Consider the following 27,026-nt stretch of genomic DNA (forward strand, 5'->3'; position numbering starts at 1 on the left):
CCCCCGCGAGAAGTGAAAATCCGCGATGAATGGATGCCTCCCAAAAAAATCAACTCGTCTGGTCTGATCGGCTTGGCAATGATCGGGTTTGAGGTGCCGGAGATCGACTCGTCTGGTCTGGTCGGCTTGGCAATGATCGGGTTCGAGGTGCCGGGTCTGGTCGGTTTGGCTGTGCTCGTCCAACCGCAGCAAACCTTTTTCCTTCCCGAAGCATATATCGAGCACTTTAACCTTCTCCTGGAGCATCAGGACCTTCCTCTGCCACTTCAGTTCCTTGCCAGAAGCCTTAGAAGGTGCAGGGCGTTTGGGCGGCATCGTGGGGCTTGGAGAAAAAAACGTAGAAAATATTCGAAGTTCACAAGCGAAACTTTGTCTCGTGCGTTGTGTGACTGGTCGAGCACCACGCGTTATAATTTATTGCTTAAATAATTTATATTTTATATATTATTACCGCGATGGACCGGGGGAATCCGCAGAAAAAAATAGTTAGGTTCCAAGGGAAAACCCGCGATGAACCGGGGGCACGATAGGTGAACCGCGATATAGCGGGGGATTACTGTATATATATTTATTACGTAGGCAAATCTAGCAGAATTTTTGACGCCTCCAATCCTGCTGTGAACCATGTATTTTGACCTCCCCCACCACCACCCTTTCTGCTATGAACTGTGCATGCACACATACACACTTCCTTCCCTTCCACATTTACAAACTCCAAGTTACATGTTGGTATTTGATATGATACATTTTCTGATATATTATAATCTCAACAACAGCTTGAATTTCTCGAAGCAATGAATTCAAATAAGTGGGGCATGGTTTGGAGGATAAAGAACAAATTCAAGATGAACTCATCTTTTTGTATTCCAGAGTGGATAACTTTACATTTATCATCATTAAAGGGAAGTCGAATACTTCATGGCTCCATTGAAGTCATCCTGGAGTGCTGCTGCATCAGTATCATTGTCTTCAACTCTGCATAGTTTATCTTCTGCAAGCAGTTGAGATTTGACTTTACTGACTATCCACCACTCCCGTGTGACTCAAGTTTGTGAAATGGGCAATGATGAGGGGAACTATCAAATGCCTTTGCGTACTCCAGATATACACAGTGAAGACTGAGATGATTATCCAATGACTGACCACTGCTTTAGAACTTCCAGACAGAGAAGTGCAAGAACAGTCAGGGCTTGACTTGTTTGTCTAACTTTGTCAAATGTTTGTCAATTTTTTTCCTCTATGAATGCTACCTCACTCAGAATAGGTGCAAAGTGTCTGTTCTCCAATGATTGTGTAATGGACATGTCCCCGACAGTAAAACACGAGGAAAAGATAACTTGAAGGGCACTCGGTGGAGCACATAGCTCTGCCACGTAATGCCTGATCCACGAGAACATATTGGGCCCAATACATTTTTGAAATATGGTGTACAGTACTATAATGTTTTTGGCCCTTTCTCTCAATGGTGAAGAATCACTTGAGAAATTAAATAACTCGTATCCAGATCTGGATTCGGATCTTCACCTAAATCGAATCAATTTGTCATGGATACACACCCAACCTGTCCACCAAGTTTCATCCCAATCTGGCTTCAACTTTTTGAGATATTGTGCTATATATCAGTGTAGCCCAATCTCTCCATGTTGAAGAATCACTTTTAAAAAATCTAGTAGTTGGATGCGGATCCAGATCTTCACCAAAATCGAATCGGTTCGCTCTTGTCTCACACTGAACCTGTCCACAAAATTTCATCCGGATCTGTCTATAACTTTTTTCTGTACACAGACAAACAGATAGAAAGGGGTGAAAATCTAACCTCCTTCACCTTCTGTGGCAGAGGTTAAAAAATAAAAAAAACCTATTAAATGTCTGCTTTCCGTCTCATTTTTTGTCAAAACACCATCCTCTTGTTAAACTACAGAAGCTCTTCTAGTCTAGGCCGTATCTGCCATTTTGGGGAAGAATTGTGTACTTTTGAGTTTAAATATGCCCTTTTTCACACAACTATTTTGAACTTTTCTCTTTCATTTTAGATTTGGAAACACCTTTTCTGGCCCATGTAAACATGTAAAATTGATCAGTAACCATGGCAACCATTTTTTTTTCTGTTTAAAACAAATTAAAATCATATTTTTGAGCTGACAAATGAAATAGTTCATGGGCACAATCCTTCAATTACAATATTTATTTGATTTATGGACTTGCTGAGGAATCTAAGGTATACATTGGTTAGAATAATGAATACTTGCTTGTTTGAAACAAACTGTCAAAATTTACAAATCAAGTTATATCTCTCCAGCCCCTCGTATGAATATAATCTAACTGAGAATTCTCGACAGTTTAATTTCCAATCATCTGCATTGTTTGGTACATCCACCTTTGCAGGAACACAAATCGGTGTATATTAGCTTTTCTGAGAAGCACTTGCAATCGCCTGAACAGCGTACCTTGCAGTGACATCCAATCAATTCTCTGCAACTTTTTGCTGCCTCTGGACGAGTCATCCACAATCGTCTCCAGGCTTGATTTCCCCCCCCCCCCACACATACACACACACACACACGCACAATTTTATATGAAGAGCTGTGAGATGAATGGATTTTAATTATTTTTTATTGTGTGTATGTATAAATATATATTGTCTTGCACCATTTTGTGGAACTTGTTTTTTTATTCGGTCCATCAATGCTCATGTTTACTAACTGTATGAGACAAGCAAGTGCTGCCTCTCTCATATTCTAGAAACTCGGTTCGATGGACCAAATTTAAGTAGGGAAACTGTGAGCTTAAGTGATGCACTTCACCACACAGGGGGTAGTGCGGTGTTAACTAAAAAGATAGGGATTAAGAATAAGTTCCCTCAGCATGTCATTGCCCCCCCCCCCCCAGTGTAAAATTTTCCTACGTTTTTGCATTTACAAGCAAGCCAAAGGTGCCGAGCAGGCAGAAGTCCCACCTCCAAGGGTGATGGCGGTTAGAGTCACGCCCCCGAGTTTGATGATTGATGGGCGTGACGTCAGAAGTTAGCCAAACATGCCGAGTGGGTGGATGCCCCGGGTTTCCTGCGAGCAAGCCATGCCCTGGAGGAGGAAACGGGTTGTCGGTGTGATGTCAGAGTAGTTGAGTTCAGAGGACCAACGGTTGAGTGCGGAGTGAGGGACGCACGTGGTCGAGAGAGAACGTAGCTAGGAGATGGCCTGTAAGAACAGGGCTTTACAGCTGACTTTCCTTCGATGCATGAAGAAGACTGCACGATTCTCGTATGCATGCTGAGGTGAATTGGCTTGCGTGGTGAAACGAGACTCTGGCCATTGACTCTTGGCTGGTCGTATGACATGGGCCCCGATGCCTCGTGTATGTCATCGAAGGGAGCAGCGCTATTGTGCAGAGTGCTGCGTATCGGCATGTGTGATTGACCCACGAAGAGGCTGCATGGGGTCTCACAGCCTTGGTGCTGAATCGAGCTCACAAATTGCCTGACAAACATTCCCGCTGTCGTGTGAGGACCGAAAAGTCCCTGTAGTGTCCATCTTGTTTACCCTGTGTACCCCACCCCATCCCTCTCACTTCCACAGATCTCCTCATGTCTCTGTTCCCCACTGGTTTTTTCCCCCTTCCCTCTCCTGCCCCTCTTGTCTCCTGCTCTCCTGCTCCCCTTGGTGTGTGTTTCTGTGTTTTAGCTGTCATACGAGCCTCGACAGTGCATACAAAAAAAAATAAAAACCCAATCCCAGAGTTCAGATTTGGATAATTTTTGTGAAGGCCAATTCCTCACTATTTCTGAATTTTGTGGAAGTGATGCTAAGGCAGAAGGTTATGCCGAGTCTGGTAATTCTTGTTGTAATGCAGATGGTGCAGCTCGAGTTGGGCATAGATCCACAGAAATGTCTTTTGATGATCGTACAATGGGGAAGGACACATTGGATACTGTGAAGAGGGATGACATGGAAGTTGCGAAGGTGCTGGGTGAGGAAAGTGATCTTACTGAAGCATGCTTCCTGAAATTGGCGCTTGCAAGAAGGCAACTCTTGAAGTTTGTTTTGTTGAGCCAATATTGGAACAATCCCAAGAATGCTGTGTTGAGGAAGAGTTGCATCAACTGTAACTTCCTGTTTGTTGAGTGAGAGGCTTAATTTGAATTAGGCCAGAGTAAGTGAAGCGCAGGCTTGGAAGAGAAACGGATTCGCATTTGCGTCTTGAGCACCCACCAAGAACAAGGTGCCAGCACCTCTGGAATGTTGCCGTCAGTTTCTCCTTTTCCAGCAACTCTGTTCCAAGCTGGAAGCTCTGCAATTTGCTCCACAAGCTTTTGTGTGATGGACACCTCAATTTTTGCAGGATTCCTCACTTTAAGTTACTCGAAAGGAACTTGGTCGCATGTGGAACCACCATCATGACCGTTGTGGTTGGCTTGTGGCCACCTATATCATGTTGATCATGGGGAAAGTTGATTTCCACATTGGACGGCCTATTTTTTCACCTGGCTTGGCGGTAACGTCTCCTCATCTCAAGAGTGTGTTTGAAGTCTACAATTGCACCCAAACATTAGCCAGGTTGATCTCCAAGATTTTGGAATAATAGGCAAATTTAGAAGAAAAAAAAAATTGTATGGGATCCAGGGATATTGGAAGCAACAAATCCACAGGGGTGGAGTGGAAAGTTGTGAAAAACTAGAAGGGGTGGATGACACTCTTGGACCTGACCAACCTGTGACGACTTGTACTGATGACAAGGTGCCTCGACGCTTACTATCCCAAGGGTTCAGTTCTGCTAGAAATTGGGACATGGGTTATTAGGATGGGAGTGGGCGAGAGTGACTCGGTGGTTGGTAAAGGGATCGGTTTGGAAACCAGAATCGTCTTGTGGAGTTGATGAGCTGTTATGTGTAAATAATTGAATTGTGTTTGGAGAATGAATGCAGATTATAACATGTAAGCAGACCATGGCAGTGTAGGAACACGATCACCATTTTTGCATTGCAATGTTTGAAAATTGAATGGCAACAGAGGAGGAAATGAGATGTTGGATTGTGTGGGTGGGGAACATATGTGGGACCGCAGGAATGAATCAAGTTCTGGAGGAGCGGCGACTGAGGCTTCCCATGAGGTAATTTGTCTCTGGCAGCCGGTGATGTCTGGAAATGGGGCCCCATCGGAGGGAAGGTTTGATTGGGCGATCAGCGGTAAGGAAACCTCTGGTGACCCGGATGATGCCGGGAGAGGCTGGATGGTGAGGAGACCCACCCCAGTTGGGCTTATGGCAAAAGAGCTGTTTGGCTGTCAGGGACCAAACACAGTGAAGGTGAGGGGGGGGGGGGCAAAGATGTCGTTCATTGGGTGACTTGTTTTTGTACTGTGGGCACCACAACCAGAAGTGCCCCTACCAACTTTGTTTTATGGTACCTCCCTCTTGCCAAGTTGATGATCACACGTGTATTGTGTATAATTACATTTAAGCCATAGTCTTGCAGTGTTTGGAATGAATGATTGATATTGGGTTTATATGCGAGTGTGTGAGGGAAGGTTAACTTGATCCATGTCACTAACTTGTACCAGAGACAGGGCCCACAGAAATTTTGATTAGGTAAATCGGGATGGCTCCGCAGGTAACGTTGGGTAATATGGCATCCACCAGAGAAAGCAGTCTTTCGAAGGAGGTTATATAAACGTTAGTGTGTTTTGGTTAAGGTTTTGTCTGTTTTGTAGATTTGTGTGTTTGCTGACATTTTCTACCTACCCCAGGAGTTAGGAGCGAGGAACCAAGAGTTTATAAATATTTGAATTGTTGTGTTTAAAGGGTGTAGAATGTTAATGAGAATAGGTAAGTTAGCTGCAGCTCACTTCCCACAGCCACTCCTTATATATTTCAGAGGCTAATTCAGAGTGGGTCATTAAGTGGTAAGGCTGGAATGGTAATGCCTGCATTGAATCTTGCAGGAGCTACAGTTCTGGGGTTGGGGAGGATGTGAGGGCTATGTTACGGTTGTGTGGGTAGATGGAGGAATTTCATAGGAAAGATAGGATTGTACAGCGTTGCATGGTCTGTGGACGTGTAGGAGACATCTCAAAGTAATTAAGTTGGGAAACTGTGAGCTTATGTGTTACGTGTCACTACACGGGGGTTGGTGCTGTGCTAAATTATGATAATTGTTTAAGGATAATTTATCCCAGTATGTGATTTCCCCCCTGTGACCTTTTGTGATGTTTTTGCATTTCAAGACCAGTGATAAAAAGGGATCATGTCCTTAAAACAACAACCAAGCCCCACGTCAAAGCAGGCAAAAAGCCCTGCGTCCAGGGGTGACAACTAACAAACCACGACCCCCGGAGTGGATGATTGATTGGCGTGAGGTCAGAGTGGAAGAGAGTTGGGCTCAGAGCGGGACAGGAAGGACATACAGAAGCGAGGAGGCAGAGATGGAGGTTGGAAGAGAAGGGCGTTATCGCTGGCTTCCCCTCAACACGGTGAAGAAGACTGCACGATTCTCGTGTTCGTGCTGAGGAAAATTCACTAGCGTGGTGGAGCAAGATGCTGGCCATTGACTGTTGACTGGGTCTTGTGAGACCAGCTTTGAAGCCTCATGTTGTGCCATCGGGGAAATATAAGGCGCCATTTTGCAGAGCAGTGGCGTTGGCAAGTTCGATCGATGAAAGAAGTTGCACGGCGGTTTCTGAGCCCTGGTGTTAAGTATTGCTGCCCAAATTGCCTCTTGTACGTTTTCTGGCCTAGAGAGCAGCTTGGCGCCATTTTGAACATATTTGCCCGCACAGTTACGAAGCGGTTTGTTGAACATTAAGCTCAAGAAACTCATCTCGGAGCACAAAGTTAAGTGCCAGGATAAAGGAGGGATTTTTCTTTTTGTTATTCTGTCCTATTGTCTGCATTAAAGTCTGCGTGGAGACTCCTCAAAATTAGATTTTGTTTTCCTCACGTTCTGTTTTTATGATTACACTTTGAATTATTACCATTGTAATTATTTGATTTATTTTCATTAAACCCCGTATTTATTTAAGTTGCTTGTGTTATCTATTTGTCGTGGGTTTGAGTGTCATCCCGTGTGCCTCCTTCTTTGCCGCCCTCCCGTCCCCCGTGCGTGCCATAATCTCCCGTGAATCTTGGCTGTTCACCTCCAAAGGGAAATCACTCGACTAACCTTCCATGTCGGGGCAAACCCCCTGGACACGAAAGTATGAATTAATATAGGTGTTGTTACAATGTTATTGTTTTTGTTATTTATTTTCTAATTGGAATATCATTGTAGAAGGACCTATTATATTGAGTTGCTTTTATATACCTTAACATGGCATCAGTTTAAAACGTGGGAATTTTAACGGATTTTTTTTGTTGTTAGTTAGCAAAATCGACTCAGGAGGTTGTGGCTATCATTACGGTGTGTCGCATTCCGCATCGGAACACTCAAGTAGAACTCCACAAAAAAGATGCCACACACACATACCTCATCCATTTATAGTAGTCTTAAATGGTCTACAGGGTCTTTGAGCGCCTCTGAGTTATATGGGACTTCACGGTTTTGGTGGTCTTAAAGAGTCTTCAAAGTTCTAAGGGGGATTCAGCAGTCTAAATGGTCAAAAGGTAGGTGCGTTCCAAGAGTGCATAAGTAATTAATAGAAAAAAAGTATGCCACATGCACACACCACATCAGTTTATGGTGGATGTTCCATTGAACTGAAAGTTCCTGTTCACAATATCTCTTCCAACAATTTGGGCTGCTCTCATAAAGATGAACTGCATCACTCATCATTGGCTTTATGTGCTTGAAATAGAGTTTCTCCAACATCATCTTCAAATACAAGATGTACATCTCTTCCTGCTTTTCAATCGCGTTGAATGAATGCTTCTGTTTTGATTAAACTGGTAAAGTTCTGCGAGGTCTGCTATCGATGCTAATAAAAGGCAATGTGTATGTCAGTGTGTGTGTGTCTCCTGCGTAACTACAAAACCTAGCAGCCTGAAACTTTGCATGCATACCAAGAAAACTCTAAGTGCAAGAGTGAAAATTGGGTGTTTGGGTTAATTAAAACACTCCTTTTGAAGATAATTAACGCCTTATTTAATTATATCCTTCATCAGGCGATCCTCGGCCATCTCGCTCTCTGCGTCTTCAGGCGTTTCCTGTGTAACCTCGTTGGGGTCTGAAGCCGCCATGTTTTCTAGCCTATTCAACCATGTCTTGATTTGGAACAGGCCACAACGATTTATTAACGATAAAGTTGTTTTTTGGGGGGGTTTTTCACTTTCCTCACTCATTATCAAATGCCTGTTCATCATACACTAGCTATGAATTGCTGAGTATATGGCAGTGCTTATAAACACCTGGTGACGCCAGCGTTCGTAGCTTCATTTAATTTGCTTGTATGAATAAACGAGAATCTCTTAAACTAACCATTATTACAAAATTTAAGCTCCAGATTTGAAAGTATCAGCAGTTCCGACTCGTCTCATGAAACGTACAGAACAAACCAGCTGAACGAGTGGACACGCACCCTCCCAATGAGCCAATGGACAGCGCAAGTTAGCGGTTCGTTACTGTCTCTAAAGGCCCGGTCACACCTTGACGTTTTAGCCAGCTTATGCTGATTTTTGAAAAATTTGTCTAAAACGCTGGCACACGTCGAATACGTTATGGGTAAGTTTTGGAAACATTGAGAGCACGCTGAAAAACGCTGCCATACGTCGTAGTACGCTGGCTTTCATCGTTGTCCTCAAATTTTTCCATGCTTGAAATTTGTTAGACTTATGCCAGCGTATGACTCACAAGTTCCGCTATGCTGGCCATAAGTTGTCGGCACGTTATGCGATCGTTGACACACGTCGACACGTTACTTGTAAGTTACTCATAAGTCAAAGCATGTCAATGTAATGGTTAGCATCAGTGTTCTAGACTCCCTGGTTTTTTTTGTTTTGTTTTGTTTTTTAACAAAAATTTTCTTCAGTATGACGGTCATGTTGACACTTCAATTTCTAGTGCGGTTATGATTTATATCGTTGAGCGGCAGCCTATTAATTATATTATAACTGCACTAGAAATCGAAGTGTCAACATCACCGTCATACCGAAGAAAAAAAAAAAACCAGGGAGTCTGGAACACTGACGCTAAACATTACTTCGACGTGTTTCGACTAATGAGTAACTTACAAGTAACTTTTGTCGACGTGTGTCAACGATCGCATATCGTGCGTACAACTTATTCCCATCGCATGCGGAACGTGAGGCATACGGCAAGTACATCATCGTAAAATGTTTAACACGTTGAAAAGTACAAGACGTACTCCACTTACTACGACGTATGATAGCATACTTTAGTGTTATATTCTCGTATACCAAACTTACCCATACCGTATTCGACCATACCAGCATATGTTGGCAAGATCGCCAAGGTGTGACTGCAATGTTGACACTTTCATTTCTCTGGCGGTTACGATTTGAATCATTGTGCGGCAGCCTTTTAATAGGCTACGCCACGTGATCGTCGGCGATACGTGCAGCACGCTATGCATAAGTTAGACTATCGTTGGGCATAGGTTGTGAACGCCGACAACAGGCTAAGCATTCGTTGGTATAAGTTATCTATATGACAACGAAACGTTCTGTGTCCGTTAGTAATATGTTATGCATACGACCGACTCGTTATGAATACGTCCGAATCTTAAAAAAAAAAACATCAAAAGTTCAGCATAAGCCAGCGTTTTACATACATTTTGATACGTTGCCATTGCTGTTAGGTGTGAACGTCAAGGTAAACGTCAAGGTGTGACTGGGCCTTAAGGTTAAGAAATGTAAATCTGTTGCAACACATGTATAACCTTCTGGTAAAAGGCAAATCAGTGAAAATTCAATCAGTGGAATTCCATGTAATAACGGATTTGCCTTATTGGAAGAAGAGAGTAATCCAGAAGTGTCCGCTTGTGCAAACGTTATCAATGAAACAATAGAATCGAACTTGCCAATCCCAATCAATGTTTCTGACCCCAGAGAGAGCGTCCTCTCATACAAGGACGTTCCTTATATAGACCGCTCCCATATCCAACAGTTATGGGAGGAAGAGAAGCTTTTACAGTCTCTCTTTCACAAAGTAATAATTGAGGCAAATAAGGATGCTGAGGAAACAATGGAGGATGGTTTAAATCCTCCAATGGAGAGTGACATTATTACCCGAGCACCGTGGCCATGTCACGGACAGGCTTGGAATCCCCTCTCTTACATTCCGAAAAATCCTCAAATGTAACTCTGACATATAAGGCTCCTGAAGAAGATTCTTTCATCGAAACCGAGCACTCGTGTGATGCTAGCAATGAAACTGAAACGTCAATTGATTCCCCATGTGAGGAATCTGATGGTGAAAGTAAAGATGAGTCCTCTCAGATCCTAAAGGCCAAAAGCAGACCTTCGGATGACGAGCTTTGGGATTACTTAAGGGATTCTTATCGGAAGAGGAATATTGAACTGAAAGATCATTTCCCTGATCTTCCGGTGTTAATTATTAGATTGAAAGAAATTGTGCGTAACCCTGTCACCCCAAACTTCCCTGAGGCTCAGAAACACAGGTTAAAAAAAAATGATGCAGAAAGCTTGACAGGAGCTTCTTGGTGAGGTCCTTATGGTATGTTTCTCTTATTTATTTATTTTTATTCTTTCCCTTTCTAAGCACATGAATGTCAATTTCGGAAGTCTAAACATTAATGGTGGTGCTAGTTTAGAACGCAAAGTTCAGGTAAAAGACCTGACTCGGCGTTTGCACCTGGACGTCTTGTTATTTTTTTTTTTTTTTTTTTTTTTTTTTTTTTTTTTTTTTGTATACCTTGGTCGAGGCTCGTATGAGAGCTAACACACAACTCACAGCAAGGAGGCATGAGACAAGAGGGGCGGGAGTGGAAGGGACAAAACATTGGGGAACAGACACAGGTGAACTGTGGAAGGGAGAGGGATGGGGATGGGACGGGGAACATGGCGAGGGGAAGATGGACATTAAAGGGACTTTCAGGAAGGAAAGCAGGAGAATTGAAGGAAGTGGGCTTGGGTGGATTATCGGGGGTAGAAAAGATCGAGGATTTGGATGGGGGGAGATAAGAGGTGGTGGTGAACAGCTGTTTTGAAAGCCTGAAGGGAAGAATGGGAAAGAATAGAGTGAGGAAGTTTATTCCAAAGGCGGGAAAAAAGAGGAATGAAAGAGTGAAGATGAGCAGTGATTCGTGATTTTGGTAGTTTTACCAGAAGGGGGTTGTTGGCGGACCTTGAGCGCCCTGTGGAAATGTGGTTGGGACAAATCGCAGAGAGAGCAGGGGGGCAAGCCTGGAGAGGAGTCGGTAGAAGACAGAAAGACCACCGACCAACCTGCGGTGATTGAGTGAGAGGCCCAAAGACTCAGCTTCATTGCGGGAGATGCCAATGATCTTAAAAGCCCTGGTTTCGACAGCGTGAAGTCGAGAAAGGTGGGAGGCAGGAGCACCAGCCCAGAGGCGAGAGCAGTACTCCATCAGGCTACGGACAAAAGCTTTGTAAGTGGTCAGGAGCTCAAGAGGGCCGAGGAAGGACTTTGCACGACGGAGGATTCCCAGTCGGCGACTGGCTTTTGAGGCAAGGTTGGAAATGTGACTTTCCCAGGAAAGGTCATGGCAGATAGTGAGACCCAGAAGCTTGAAAGAAAAGACTTCTTCCAGAGGATTGTTGAGAAAGTGGATGGGGGGGTTTTGTAAGCGGTCCTTTCGAAGAGACATAGTGAGAGTGTGAGATTTGTCTGGATTGAAAGACATGTTCCACGTGTTGGACCAGTTTGTGATTTTATCCAGATCTGCAGTGAGCGAAGAAGCTGCTGCTTGCCGGTCTGAGGGATGACAGATGGTACGGCAGAGGGTTGAGTCATCGGCAAAGAGAAATAGAGGATTTTCCAGAGAGTCCGAGAGATCATTGATGAAAACCAGAAAAAGAACAGGGCCCAGAACGCTACCTTGAGGAACTCCAGCCTGCACAGGAAGAGGGGATGAAAGAACTCCATTTAGGGCCACACGTTGACTGCGACAGGAGAGGAAGTCTGCGAGCCATGAGTGGAGATGGCCTTGAATACCATGGGCAGAGTTTGGTGAGTAGGGCAGGGTGCCAGACTGTGTCAAAAGCACGTGATATGTCCAGGGATACGGCTCGGATTTCCTGTCTGGCATTGAGGACCTCCATCCATTGATGGGAGAGCAGTAGCAGCATATCTAGGGTAGAGTGACCTGGTCTGAAACCAAATTGATGATTGGAAATCAAGCCATTGGAGAAGAGGAAGGATTTCATGTCTGAAGCGATGATGGATTCCATAACCTTGCTGATGATTGGGAGAAGGCTGATTGGTCTATAGTTACAGGGATCTGTTTTTGCACCTTTTTTATGCAGGGCAGTGATGTTAGCAGATTTCCAAGCAGATGGCAGATGACCTTGGGAAAATGAGAGGGTGAATAGAACAGAGAGAGGGTGAGCAAGAGCAGAAGAGCAGGCTTTGAGGACACGTGGGCTGATGCCGTCTGGACCGGTTGCAGAATCTGACTCGAGGTTTGAAAGCAAGCTCTCCACCTTGTCAGGAGAAAAGGATACAGAGTCCAGGGACAGTTGGGTGCGACTGGGTAAAGTGGGTAGAGATAGTGATGGGTTTGGGACACAAGATTTAGCTGCAAACACCGAGTTTAGACATTCAGCTTTATCACGTGTGGAATCAGCAGTGCGGCCATTTGAGGTAAGGGAGGGGATGGAGTGAGAACATACACCCGAAACGGATTTGATTAAACGCCACCAGGATTTTGAGGACGGAGAGAGGTTTGAGAGTTCAGACTTGAGATGAGAAAGATGTTGTTTTCTGGCTCTCCTGAGGGTAGCTACACACTTGTTCCGAGCTTTGTGGAAAGAACTGAGATTGCCCTCAGTTGGGTTTGCTTTCCATGAGGCAAAGGCAAGTTGTTTCAGGACAGCTGCCTCGCCACAAGCTTCAGTAAACCAAGGGCGGGAGGAAGGGTAAGACAACTGAACACGAGAGGGGATAAATCTGTGCATGAGGGAGAGCAAGTTTCTTTGGAAGAATTCCCAGGATGAGTTGATGTTTGAGAAAGTAGTGATAGGAGACCAGTCTGTAAGTTTGATGGCTGCTCGGAGACCCTGCCAGTCGGCTTGAGTGAAATGCCAGACTCGACGGCGGTGAGGTGGTTCTCTGATAACAGCCAGAGAGATGTCCACTTTAATAAGGACGTGGTCAGAAGAACCAATTGGAGCGAAGGAAAGAGCAGCAGATATTGTCAGGGAAATTTGTCAAAATCAGATCCAGAAGAGATGGAGTACCATTGGTTGAGATCCGGGTCAGGAAGTTGACCGATTGAGTCAGTCCCAATGAGTCACAGAAAGCTTTTGCTGATGTCCCATGGCAGGTGAGAGAGGTACCCACACACCTAGCCAACTGGCGTGATGACAATTGAAGTCGCCACATAAGAGGAAGAGAGTTTGGATGAGAAGATAGAAGATGGTCCATGTTTTCGGAGAGTGAGGTGTAGATGGAGTCATCACTGTTCGGTGGACGGTACAGTACACATATAAACATGAGGTGGGAGTGGAGGGAAGCCGAAGCCAGAGGTATTCCTGGGGGTGTGGGGGAGTGAGAGCAGTGCAGGGAGAGTGAGGAATAGAGTCTTTGATGAAGAGAGCAACACCTCCACCAGGACGAGGCTCAGGTCTGTCATACCGTAAGAGGGAGTAACCAGGGAGAGATACTTGGGAGTCAGACACGTCTTGGGAGAGGAAAGTTTCTGTTAGGCAGATAATGTCTGGTTTGTCAGTGGCAACCTGTATGGAAAGATCTGAAAGGTTTGAGCTGAAGGCCCCGGATATTTGAGGTCCACACTTTTAATGAAGAGGTAGGGAGGAGGCTTTTGGTGCAGGAGGTGGAGGGGGCGGGGAGGGTCGGACGAGGGACGAGGGGGGAGGTAAGGAGGGTTGCTGAAGGAGTGTGGGGTATTGCAGAATAGCGAGGGGAGGGGGCCGAATGAGGAGGAGAAAAGGCTCTGTGGTGCTGTGAGAGAGGGGGACAAGAGACAAGGAAGATGGCAGTTGAGGATTTGAGGAGGAGGAGTGAAGAGATGGAGGTGAGAGGGCAGTGGAGGGAGGCAGGTTGGTGGATGAGAGGGGGGGCGACTTAGAGAAGGAAGAGTGAGGGGGATGAAAGGTGGGAGAAAGGTGAGGGGGGAATTTTTGAAAGAGGTGAGAGGGAGGCTTGGAGGGAGAAGAGTGGGATGGTTGCAAGGAACCCATGGAAATCTGACTGCCCAAGCCCAATGGAGAAGGCTCATGAAGGGTCAGTGGTTCTTCAGTGATATAAATTCCTTCACTGCCGGGATTGCCTTCTTTGTCTCTCCTTCATTAACACTCTCGCAAGTTCATTCTAATGAAATAATTCCTGGACGTCTGGCTTGTCTTCAGTTCATTGCCAACAATCAAATCTTTATTTTTGTAAACATTTATGCCCCCAATGAGAATGCTGAAAATTATAACTTCCTCCTTAAACTAGAAGCCCTTCTAAGCACAATTGACTTGAACTGTTGCTTTATAATGAGTGGTGACTTCAACTGTACCCTTGACCCTGCTTAACACAGAAACAGTGTGGAGGCACATCCAAAATCTGCCAAAATTTTTGAAAAAAAATTATAAAAACTGTGGGACTTATGGATGTTTGGTGTATCCAACACCCCAAACAACGTCAGTTCACTTGGTTAAGATGTGTGTCCCAGAGACACACTCCAGCTCGGTTAGACAGAATTTCTGTCAATGCTATAATGCTTGATGAGATATTGAAATCTGATATCCTGCCTTCTCGTTTCTCCGATCATCTGGTTACAACATTCTCCTTTAAACTTGCTCTGCAGCAACATAGCAGTCGATATTGGAAGTTTAATGTCATGTTACTGGAGAATGCTGCTTTTTGTGAAGCCTTCAGAGTGTTTTAGGAATAACCTCATAGAACGAAAAAACAATTTAAGTAACCCTAGATTATAATGGTGGGACTAGCAAAGGCACAGATCGCAATATTTTGCCAACATTTCAATCACTTCTCATCTTTTAGTGTAAAAAAGGAGAGGATTGTATGAGAAAAAGAAATAATGAAATTACAATTTGATGTCGCAAATAACCCCAGCACAACAAATAAGCATTTGCTCCTGGAGAAAAGGCCATTCCAAATGATCCTGTTGATTACCAGGTGAAAGGTGCAATGGTCCGATTACGGATGGATCGGGTATATAATTTGGACTCGCCAACTAAATTTTTCTTCCATTTTGAAAAAAAGATCACCCATCAAAGGCAAATTGAAAACCGAAAGCTCTCAACTTGGGACATTGTGACATCACAAGATAATATGAAGATTGAGGTCCATAACTTATTTTCAGACTTGTTTATGGCAAATTATGTTGACAATGATGCGATACGATACTTCACATCTGATCTACCCAGGCTAAGTGCTGCTCAAAAGGATCGGCTTGACTCCTCTCCTTCTTTGGAAGAGCCTTCACTTTTGCTTGCTTCTCTGCTGACTGGAAAATCTCCTGGACTAGACGGCCTCCCAGTCGAGTTTTATAAGGTAGTTTGGCCTTTATTAGGTCCAGAGCTTTTGGAGGTCTTGACCAGCTCTTTACAATGTGGCGAATTGCCAATGAGCTGTTGTAGAGCAGTAATTAGTTTATTGCCTAAAAAAGGGGGACGCTCAGCTGATTGGCAACTGGTGCGCAATCTCCTTTTTTAACTTCTGACTATAAAATATTTTCCGATCCCTGCCGGTTCCACACACCATCATGGTGGATCGGCTGCGCCAAGTCCATTTGACATGGCCCAGTTGATGGCAATGCTGGCAGGAATGGAAAGCCGAATGAGGGGTGATGTGCAACGAATGGATGAGATGAGGGGTGATATGCGAACACAGCGAGGGGAAATGCAGAGTATGGGGTTGAACCTGCAGGCAAGTATGAAAGAGGTGGAAGACATAATGGCGGCACCACGTGGCGGAGCGACCGAACCGAGGGGGAGTGCAAAAAGTGTCTGGCCCGCAATGGAGACTGGTGAGGTCGGGATGACGAGAGACGCCACCACAATTATTGGGGAAACTAAAAAAACTCAGACACGAGGGGATGACAGAAAAATTAAACGAGGTGACGGAGACGCAGAAAATAGAGACGAAAAGCCAGGAATTAACGGAAATAATAAACGAGGTGACGGAGATGCAGAAATCAAAAGAGGAGACGAATTGCATGAAACAAATGGGAAATTAATGAACACACACACTGAGAACTAGGAAGGGACAATGGGGTTGAGGTGGTGGAATATGTTGAGACCCAGGGCGAGCATCAGAGTAACCTCCCTTAGGAACAGGGGGAGACGGTATGCTCCCTCGAAGTGGACTGTGACCAGGTGAGTCCAGTCGAGCCGTGCGAGATCGAGCGGGTGCATGATGCCTACGGGTCCATGCAGAGTTTGGGGGGGGGAGGAGGGGGTAGAGATCTCGGGAGCCCTTGAGTTAACACGAATCCCCGATGTGATTGGCCCGGAGTGTGTGTGAATGGTGTGAGTGTCATGGTGTGCGTGCATGGAAATGGATGACGGACCGATCCAGATGGGAGACATGAATGGCGAGCTTAATGGGCCACAAAGTGTTAATTTGGCAACCGAACTGGGTTCGCGTGAAGGCGCGTACGAGGTCCATGGAGAATTTCGCGCACGGCCCGCACGCGCGCGTCTGCGCGAGTGCAATCCGGTACGAGAACGCTCCACGTCCGATACGAGCCGGCCGCGTGGACAGCGAGAATGTAGATGGCGAGTGTTGTGTGAATTTGGAACGGGCGGGTCCACATGCGGGCGCGTGTGTGTGAAGCTCCACGTGCTGCGCGCCGCATCTTCTGTTCGCGGAATGTGCGGAGCGGGTTCCTGGGACGATGCACTCGTGCGGGTCTGCACCGTGCACGTTCGGTGTGCGGGTGACGTCACTGGGGGCGAGCGGCGCGCGTTGGCTCGCATGGCGGACTCCTCGAAGGCGAGCGCTTGTTGCGATGCGCAGAAGGACGACAAGGCCCCAGATATCGTCCGACAGAAGGGACGAATGAGCGAGTCGCAGACCTCCGCCCTGGCGGTGCAAGAAAAAAAAGGCCTTGCCCCGAGTACACGGCCCCGGCCAGGATGTGGTAAACATCCTGCCTTGGGCAAAGGAGAAATAGTTAGTGGGAAGGGTTTGGCGTAACTAGACCGGCCTCATGGGGCATGAACAGTTCCTCGTGGGGCCCGTGGAAGAAGTTAGTGGGAATTTAGGTTAGATTTAGCAATGGATTTTTGGAGACATGGACAGACATGGAATGTGTAGTGGGGACGTAGTTTAGTGATAGTGTTAAATGGTACGTGCACTAGTGTAAGGGATGATGAGGAGCACGAGCTAGTTAGGGGGATGTAGTTGTTGGAGTGTGGGTGAATTGAAAATTGAAAAAAAAAATTGTATACAATGAGTGAATGTGGGATAGTGGGCCCAAGTGTGAATGGAGCGAATGTGGAATGCATGGGTCAAATGAATGATTGGGGGGAGGAGTGAATCCCACCCAAGGGACCGGGGTCAGTGTAATGTTAGTTTGTGGGTTAGTTAAATTTACCAAAAGGAAGTAGTTTTGTTGTCGGTGTGGGAAGAAGGCTCGAAACCTTTTTGAAGGGTGCAGGAGTCCATTGACCGGCTGGGAGCGTGGCTGTTGAAAGGTGAGTATTGAGTAGAGGGCACCCTGGGCACCGAACTAGTCGGCCAGAGTAGGCCATGGGTCCAAGGCACCAGGATAGTGTAGTGGGCACCGGTGGCCCGTTAGAAACAGGACCCGTAGTGCCAAGATGCCATGTGGGCATGGAAGCGGGGCAATGCCAGGAAGGGCCCCCCTCTCCCCCCTCCCCCCCCCCCCCCGCATTCATAGGCTCAGAGACAGCCTCAGGGCCCAGGGGTGTCGTAGTTATAGTTCGGCAGACGGAAGTCCTTGCCAGTTGATCCACACTGCCCAGCCACGAAATTGCGCAAGGGCACCCCTTGTGTTGTATGTGTACGTAATAAATATATGGCCTCTTATTTCCCTCCATCCTTCATTTCTTTGTCTTCCTCCTCAATCCCCACACCTTTTCTCTGCTGCTTCTCATTTGTTTTTCATTTGCCCAACACACTCACCTGTTCATCCCACCCACAATGTAATCCCTGATCCCGCCCCATTCTTAATTACACCTGTGCCATCACTGTATCGTTATCGTTACATTTCATAACACTTGGTGTAAAGGCCATCCAAAATCCTGTACAACCTTAACTTTAACCAAGGTATAGATAGACAGCTCCCACAGTGTGTGTTGCTGGAAAGGTCAAAGAACAAAGCCATGTTCGTGATGACAATTCTGCAATTCCAGACACACCTCAAGCACGATTATAAAGCCACATCCTGTATCTCACCCATTCAACCTTAACACAAGCTTCTGGTGCCCTTCGTGTCATTAAGTGAGTGCGGGTTATAAATATATACAAAGTTTTTATTTTGAAAAGCTGAGTTGTATTTTTGCTTTGATCGTTGGTTTTCCCCTTATTTTGATGAATGGCTCAAATACCGCACCCAGAGTTCACCTTTTGCACTCTATTATGTGGAAATTGAAAACCTGTTTCAGTGATTTTGATGTTTTGTGTAAATACATTGATGTTCGGCAATCCTGTATTTAGAAAACTAAAATAAGGAGCTAATCATGAGGTTTCCGATTATTAGTTAAAATTATTTTGATCTTTTCACAAATTAACCAAACTCGTAAGCCTTGGTGTTGGTTTCACAGTCGAGGTGGCTGGCTTAAGATCTTCGGGTCTTGAGTTTGAGCCTCTTCCCCTGTAAAATTAACACCAGGTGGGGTTGACTCAGCCTGCCATCCTTCCGAGGGCGATGAAATGAGTACCAGCGTACAGTTGTGCATGTAACTCAGGTTACAGAGTCCAAACTCTTGGTCGAGGAGGTTGGTGGTTGGATTCTGACCCTGACTATATCTTACTCACTAATAATTATTTCTATGCAGCAAAATGCTACGAGTAACAACATATGCTGAGTGAGGGGGAGGTTGGGGAACAGGGGCATGCCTGTGCTACTCATACAATGCTACCTAAAAAGTTAGATTAGGAATCTGGAATTTGTTCATAGTGTCGGAGATAGCTTGCTTCCTCTTCGTGAATGACACAGTGGCATTTTTAACTTCCAACAATTAATGCCGACAGATGGGACCCCCAGTTTAACCTCCATCCAATGCATGGTGCACACTTTGATGAATCAACCTGCCTGCTAATCACCAGGGTGCCATTATAGCTGGGATGAGATTTGAACCCAGCAGAGGTGGCGCAGAGATGAGTGTGCGTACACCTGGCTATGTTGCCTCTTCTAATGCTGCTTCCTCACGTGTGCTCAGCATTTATAGGAAGCCTGGAGTTCGCTTAGTGGTTAGGTTGGCTGGCTTGGGATCTGATTGGTTTCAGGAAAAAAACCAATCAAACACACACCGATTGGGAAAAACACACCGAATCTGTCCACGAAATTTCATCCGGATCTGTCCCCACGTTTTTGAGTTACCCTGTACACAAACAGACAGACAAACGGACAGAAAGGGGTGAAAACATAACATCCTGCACCTTTGGTGGAGGTGGTAAAAATAGTAATCCTCCTTTTCTGAAACGTTTTTTAGGTTCTTAGCACGAGTTGTAAGCACTATACAAACAACTTGGAACACAGCTCTTCATGTGACATCCAATAGGAATGAGTTAATTTGGATTTTAAAAACTTTTTCAGGAGAGATGATTCTGGGAAAGAAGCATCCAAATAGGTGTTCCAATCAAATCTCAATAACTATCTCTCGAAGCTCCGTGAAAAGAGGTCTCCAAAGTGAAAAGACAGAAGAAGCAATGTCTGATGGAGATGTACTGTTGTGGGCTGGGGTTCGGTGGTGATAAACGACCACTATGTGGAGCAGTAGCATAAACGACCACTATGTCCCACCGAACACCTGGAATTTAGGTCGTGGCCCTTGGACAACTCCGAAAGGTCACGGGTCCCTTAGCGGACCGTGGACGCCAATATTTCAACCGCGTGGCGTAGGGTTAATTGTCTCGATCTCCAATATACCTAAATAACCACGCGGTCTAGCTACCGGGGAAACCACACCCTCGGCCGACTTTGTCCGAACCAAATCACTGTTACCGACTCGGATCCAGCATAACCGAGCGGAAGTTACCAAAGCCGCGCCGGACCAAATTGAAGATTTACGGCACCGACGGCCTCACTAATTCTCAGTACGCACCATGCTGGGTCATTGGGAGAAATCACAGAAAACGAGCTGGAACATTTAACACGGGGGTTTATTTATAAACAATAATCGGGGAGGGCAGGACACAAAGAGCAGAGTTATCCGAATAAAAGAAATGCAGGCAATGTACAGTGAGCGAAAAGCACTTAACAGTTCTACTTAACAGACTGGTGACACACACACACACACACACACACACACACACACACACACACACACACACACACACACACACACACACACACACACACACAAATAAATGGTGGTCGCAGACTTTATTTGGCCCTTCAGCTTGGGAGGGAAAGGCGAGCTGAGGACAGGGGCCTATTCTTGCACCTCCCCGCCTTGTGCAGTCTGGTCGAGCTTGTCCAGTGGCGGGACTCGAACCCACCGCTAACAACGCAGCACCAAGCGCCAGGGACCAGGAACGACGCAATTGATGCCAGCCAGCACGGGAACGGACCAAACGAGACGAGCACCCGCGGGTAGAGGAGAATGCCAGCAGGCAAGATGAGGCTTCTTCTCTTTCTCCTTCTTCCTTTCGACGGCTCGCCACCTACTCTTACCCTTCCCCTCCCCCGCGGGTTGAGGGAACCGCTCTGAGGGACTCGCCTCCGGATTGGACGAGGGGCGAACATCCCATCTGGCTGGGTGGGGCCGCCCCTGAGGTGGTCAGCCTTCTGATTGGACGAGGCATCTCGGGGAGTGTGTCGAGGCGTCTCGGAGGCCCACCCCCCAAAGAGGCTCCGTTGTAGCTTTCGGCATGCTGGCCTCCCATTGGCTTGGGCGCGCGTGCGATGCTCGCCCTTCGCTCATTGGCTGGAGGAAATGTTCGATGCCTTTTCTCGGGGCGGAGCCTCAATCTGAGGCGATGGAGGCTCCACCCACGCCTTCAGCCAAAAACACGTGGGCAATGGCGACCGGGTTGAGTGAGGGATGGTGCCGTTGTTGTTGTTGTTGTTGTTGTTGTTGTTGTTGTTGTTGTTGTAGTAGTAGTAGATGTACAAAACCTGACTATAAAATAACTCACAGCACACACACGAAATTCCCATTAGACATAGGGGATGGATTCTAACTATAAACACATACTTATCGAAATAACTAAGCTTCGGGACTGCTGTCAGTTTGTGTGCAAATGGCTTCCAGATTCGGAACAATAAGCTTTACCGAGTGCCCTTCTTGTTGAAATTGTATTTAGTGAGTAATAAAATAAGAGGCATTACTTTCGTACCGACCCTTGGACATATTTCTTCATCAACTTCATGCAGTGTATGCTCACAGCTTTATTGGGCAGAGGTAGGAGGAGCAAGGCCAGGTGTAATAGGTTTTTCAGTAAATTTGCTTTTGGCCTTGAAGCTGTCACTAATCACTATATGCATCAATGGCTGTTACCAACCTTCGGCTTCTGGTATAACACCATCGCAGTTTCTATTTTCAGCTTATTTGTGCATATCGTACCCAACTTAGAAAACTTACACATCAAGTGTCATTATCTCTAACCACGTTTCCCAGCCTGCAGCTGTCACCATCTGTAAACAGCACATTGTGTCGTGGGTGTGGTGACCCTTTGATCCTTAAAGGCAAATAACCCATTTTGAAACAGTGTTTTCTTTACAATTCCACAGTCTATTCTACCTAAGGCAGAAGTAGACTTTTGAGTGATATCTGTGAAAGCTCAATGAGTTGAGAGTACTTGTCTTTCTTTAAGCGCTACTGCATCTGTGATTTCCTTTACCATTAATTTTGAAGCAGGAGTGATTTTGGTGCCGTAAGCCGAAGAATGTACATCTTTCTTGTCTTACCTGTTGTGCATGTTTACCTTCAATAGAGCTGTCATTGCACAACATTGCATTATCATCCTCTCGATCAGGCTGAGCTGTTGGACACATCCATGTCTTATTATCAGAAGTATCACTCATAGGTGTGGTGACCCTTTTATGCTTAAGGGCAAATAACCCATTTTGAAACAGTGTTTTCTTTACAATTCCACAGTCTATTCTACTTAAGGCAGAAAGAGACTTTTGACTGCTATCTGTTGTGGTGGAAAAATAATTCGATTTCCATATGACCGATCGATCAGCATACCAAAAGAGAATCTTTAATTTCGTATATATGGAGGAAGAATATTCAATGATTCACTGAAACAGAAGCCCGAAGTTATCCCTCTCATACACAATTTGATATTCCCAAAAATGGGAGGGTGAGACATTTGCAATTCAACTACGGAATGAGCTGTTAAGCTCAAGGCAAAATAACTCAGAACTGCAATGCATGGCCACTTTGGGTGGGATGGAGAGAATGACACAATCATGGCAAAAGTTGCAGTGTTAACGACCAGATCACCCTGTTTCTATGTAGCGAGCAAGACCTTTTTTCATAGTGAGATATTCCTTTTATCAGTATGTCGGTCAAAAGACTCTCGGGAAAAGAGAAACATTACTGGCAACCGATTTGACTACAGTACAAAAAATTAAATTTATAAAGTACCAGCAACAATCCAACAAGTGAATATAATTATCTTTCTTCCACACTGAAAGCACAATGAGTTTTCAGTGCCATTAATTTTGAACCAGGAGTGATTTTTGTACATATTTCTTATCTTACCTGTTATGCATGTTTACTATAAATGGAGCTGTCATTGTACAACACTGCATTATCAGGATGTTGGGCACATCCATGTCTTATTATCAGAAGTACCACTCATAGGTTTAGGTCACACCATTTTTATAAATGTTTGAAAATGTGGGTGGTTTTCTAATGCTAAGTGAGTAATAATTTTGTCCTTTTTACCTGTGACATGTTGCAGGTCGACAAAAGCTTCGTGTTGCTTTTGTTGTTGTGGTTCTTGTTGGGGGTTCTTGTTGTTGGAGTCGATTTTTGAAACGTGCACCATTGTTTGGACACCTGCCGGACCCCACTCACATTGGTCGTTTAACTCCACCTACCATGGCACCCAGACAAAATTACATGGCCACCATCTTGGTTTTTCTGGTGGGCCGAACACATTTGGCCTGTCGACCTCTGCTGATTAAACACTGTCTGGCTTTGTTGTGTCAGATTTTCATTGGCTTTGTTTGGGTCGAGTGTTATTCACGATGAGGGACCCTGAATAATCTGATCATATGTTGAATAAGAGTACAATTTAATCAAGCCGTCATAACGCACGAAATGTGAGAACGCATGGTAACCAAGTGTGACGTTATGTTACGTCGTCAAATTATGTTACACGTTACGTTACGTATAATACTAAAAAAAAAAAAATAAACGCATGTAGTTATTGAATGGCTCCAAATTGGGGTTAAACAATCCGTGACTCTGTTACAAATCAGCTCGTTCTGATAGAACAATGGCAGAGGCTGACATGGATGAGAGGTGTCGAGTTAATCTTTTAATAGCGCAGTAAATGCGAATTTCCAAAACGACCCATTACTAGATTTTTGTCACAGGTTGTGACCACAGTGTGGCCATTCTTATTTATTGAAGAACCAGAATGATGTAAACGTGATCAAAATGTGACATGATCCATGTGGAATTCAGTCTGAGTCCACAATTAAATTTGCTCTTCCAGACCTATTTATGTGACAGTATTGCGTTGAGAGAAACCATGCATTGTAAATCTCGAGACTACAAGTTGCACAGAAAATAAAATGGATTTTTATGCAGATTATTTTCAGAGATTGAAGAAATTGGCTCAAAATATCAGAGAAAAACATGTAAGGTCTAAGAATTTTCAATAAAATTTGAACTTAAATTGCAGCACGGCTTCAGCCACAGGTATTATTCTTTATTGCATATGAGTCTGCAATGTGAAACTGTTTGAAATGTGTCATGCAAGAGATGATCCTCCAATGCATCAATTGACATTCAAGGACGTGCTGTATGTACATTACGCTGGGATGACAGTATTAAGCAATGATATCATCTCCAGCTTGAATTTTGCAGACAATAGTTTGTCATAATATAGGTGACCTCTCGTTGAAGGAGAAGTTGCTGCAAATACTTGAAAAAAAAAAAGTTATCTTATTTCTATCACAATAAACCCGCTCAGTATTTCCTGGAACACACCACCGAGTGGTGGATAAATGTTTATTTTTTTACACAAAGGTCGAAGCTCATGGAGGAGCCAAATGACAATGGGCATTAAGCTTACAGACTACCAAAGGGGATGGCCATTCATAAAGAGCAAATGAGTAACAGTGGCCCAGAGAGGAACATAATGGGAAAAAACAGGAAAGAATCAGCATATGTAAAAGAGATTGTGGATATGTGAGTGAACCCATGACGTAATGGTTGGCAGTGCATTTGATGGATTGAAGTGAGGACGAGATAACTGACACAGGGAGACGATTCCATAATTGGAAGAACAAGGCGACCAAAGAATACAGGATTGACAAGCAGAGTGGAATTTATCAGGGTGAGCCGGTGAGGGTTTCTTGAGGAACCCGTGTGACCTGGGTGTTTGGAGGAGAGCAAACGTAGGAGAGGGCAGGATGAGTAAGGCCAGATGTAAGTTGATATAATTGAGTGTCCACCAATGAGTCCCCAGTGGGAGAGTGAAAGTATTTTGGGATCTACCACCTGTTGTGAGATTCCTATGGTATGGAAAGCTTTGTTTTTGACCACGTCAAGAGAATCAAGCTGGAAAGCAGGAGCACCAGCCCAGAGCAGACAGCCATAGTCAATGGAGCTCCATAGTAAAGCTTTGTTCACTGTGATGAGTTGGTGTGTATCATAAGTGCAATAGCTCCACAATGAATACACATTCAGCATTTGGGCTTTGATGACAGTTTGGAGATGTGATTCCATAAGAGGTTATGGTAGATAGTGAAGCGAAGGACCTCCAGGGACAGCACCTCTTCCAGTGGCTGTCCAGAGAAGTAGACTGGAAAGTTTGATTGCTGATCCTTGTGGAGAGAGTGTGACAGCATGTGACTTATGAGCATCGAATGCCATTTTACAAGGAGCTGACCAGCGGCTTATCTTGTCCAGATCTGATGAAAGGGTTTAAGCAGCAGGTAGCATTTTGCAAAAATAATCTCCCATTCTGCATAAGGTGTAGTCAGTGGTCCAATGATAGAGTTGGTTTTCAATAGAATCGTTGTGTCTGATGATGTCGAGGCCGAAAGGTTCAAGAGACTTTACCTCTTCCAGTTGATGACCAAGAAAATACATCGGTTGGTTAATTTGATGATCATTCCAGAGTGACAGGGTGAGTGAGACTGAGATTTTCCAGGATTGAAGGACGTGTTGCATGTATCAGACCTAATAATTACGAGACGAGAAGAGACGAGACGAGACGAGACGAGACGGCTGCTGTCTGACTAGCAGAGTGTCTCCAGTTTTCAGACGGTAAATTAAGACATCCTCCTTTTGCTGTCTTTCCACATTTACGTAAATGTCACTATTCAGCGGAATACTTATCTGTACATACGTATGCACCAGGTGGCACGGTGATGCTGCTCTTGATAGCCTTGGTAAATTTACATGCCTAATCAAGAATGATGACTGCACGAGAAAAAGTTTTTGTTCGATGACCAATACTTTTGAGTCACCAGCAAATGTTCTGTTGTGCATAAGAAAAGATTGGTGCACTGCTGTCCATGCTTAACTCTATATTTTGCTTATCTCAGGTGAGGGTGAAAGCACAATCACATCAGTGGACCCTCCCAATAGTGGTGAGTAGCTCTCCTACTTGATTTAGCAATGGGGTCCATCTACACGATATTTACCTCCACCACCAAAGGTGGAATGAGGTTATGTTTTCACCCCTGTCTGTCTGTGAGCAGGTCATCTTGAAAGGTTATAGACAGATTTGTACGAAACTTAGTGGACAGGTTGGGTGTGTGACACGGACAAATTGATTCTATTTTGGTGAAGATCTGGATCACGACATTAGAATTTTTCAGTGATTCTTCACCATTGAATGATTGGGCTAAAAATTATATATATATATATATATATATATATATATATATATATATATATATATATATATATATATATATATATATATATATATATATATATATATGAAGACCACAAGGGGAAAACCGGTGATGTCACTTTTTACAAATTTCAGGGTTATTGCACCTGCCAATAGTTGGCAACATAAGGTTTCCTCTCACAATATTACTTTAACAAATAACCAGGGGTGTCACATAATTTATATGCTATAAAGTTTAGCCGTGCAATGAAAAAACAAGTGTTGTCAAAGCTGAACAAGTAGAAACCCAGAGTTGTCAGTACTTTACTCCTGGTTATCTCCCTTTCATTCATGTTAACTGTTCCACCATAATATTCAGAGTTGAGAAACTAAAAAATGAAAGGTTGTAAAACTTTCACAGCATAAACTCTGAGCACTACAATAGCCTATTTGGTTATATCATGGGCTCCGTAGTTGGTGCATATCGTGGTTCAAGCCTGGTCAAACCTTTATTGTGACTTTTATGGGACCCACGCCGTGGCTTAATGGTTAGCGTGTCTGAGTACCCATCCTCATTCGATGTACCCACCGCCCAATCAACCTGCTTCGGTAAATGAGGGAGTCACGTGAGGTGACTTCGGCTATCGCGGGGGTGGTTTATCCTTGGTTTCCTCCCGGTTTTCCATCATATTAAGTAGTACGGAGTAAGAAATGGAGAATCCGTCGTCATATGTGCGAAATACCC

At 44.8% G+C, this 27,026-nt stretch overlaps 1 protein-coding gene across 1 annotated transcript in view; it reads left to right on the top strand.

The window, feature by feature from the left end:
• The first annotated feature begins 190 nt into the window (after positions 1 to 190).
• LOC147034920 (uncharacterized) overlaps positions 191 to 27,026 on the top strand; it is a 64,868-nt gene continuing 38,032 nt past the window's right edge. The window contains exons 1-2 of the mRNA XM_085891152.1: positions 191 to 5,301; positions 25,989 to 26,033. Coding sequence (XP_085747278.1) covers positions 5,020 to 5,301; positions 25,989 to 26,033 — 327 coding nt within the window. The 5' untranslated portion in view covers positions 191 to 5,019. The remainder of the gene's footprint in view (positions 5,302 to 25,988; positions 26,034 to 27,026) is intronic.

Source organism: Eptatretus burgeri, chromosome 1, assembly GCF_056783735.1.
Source record: "Eptatretus burgeri isolate ZD-2024b chromosome 1, Ebu_testis_v1, whole genome shotgun sequence".
In the NCBI taxonomy this organism is placed as follows: Eukaryota; Metazoa; Chordata; class Myxini; order Myxiniformes; family Myxinidae; genus Eptatretus; species Eptatretus burgeri.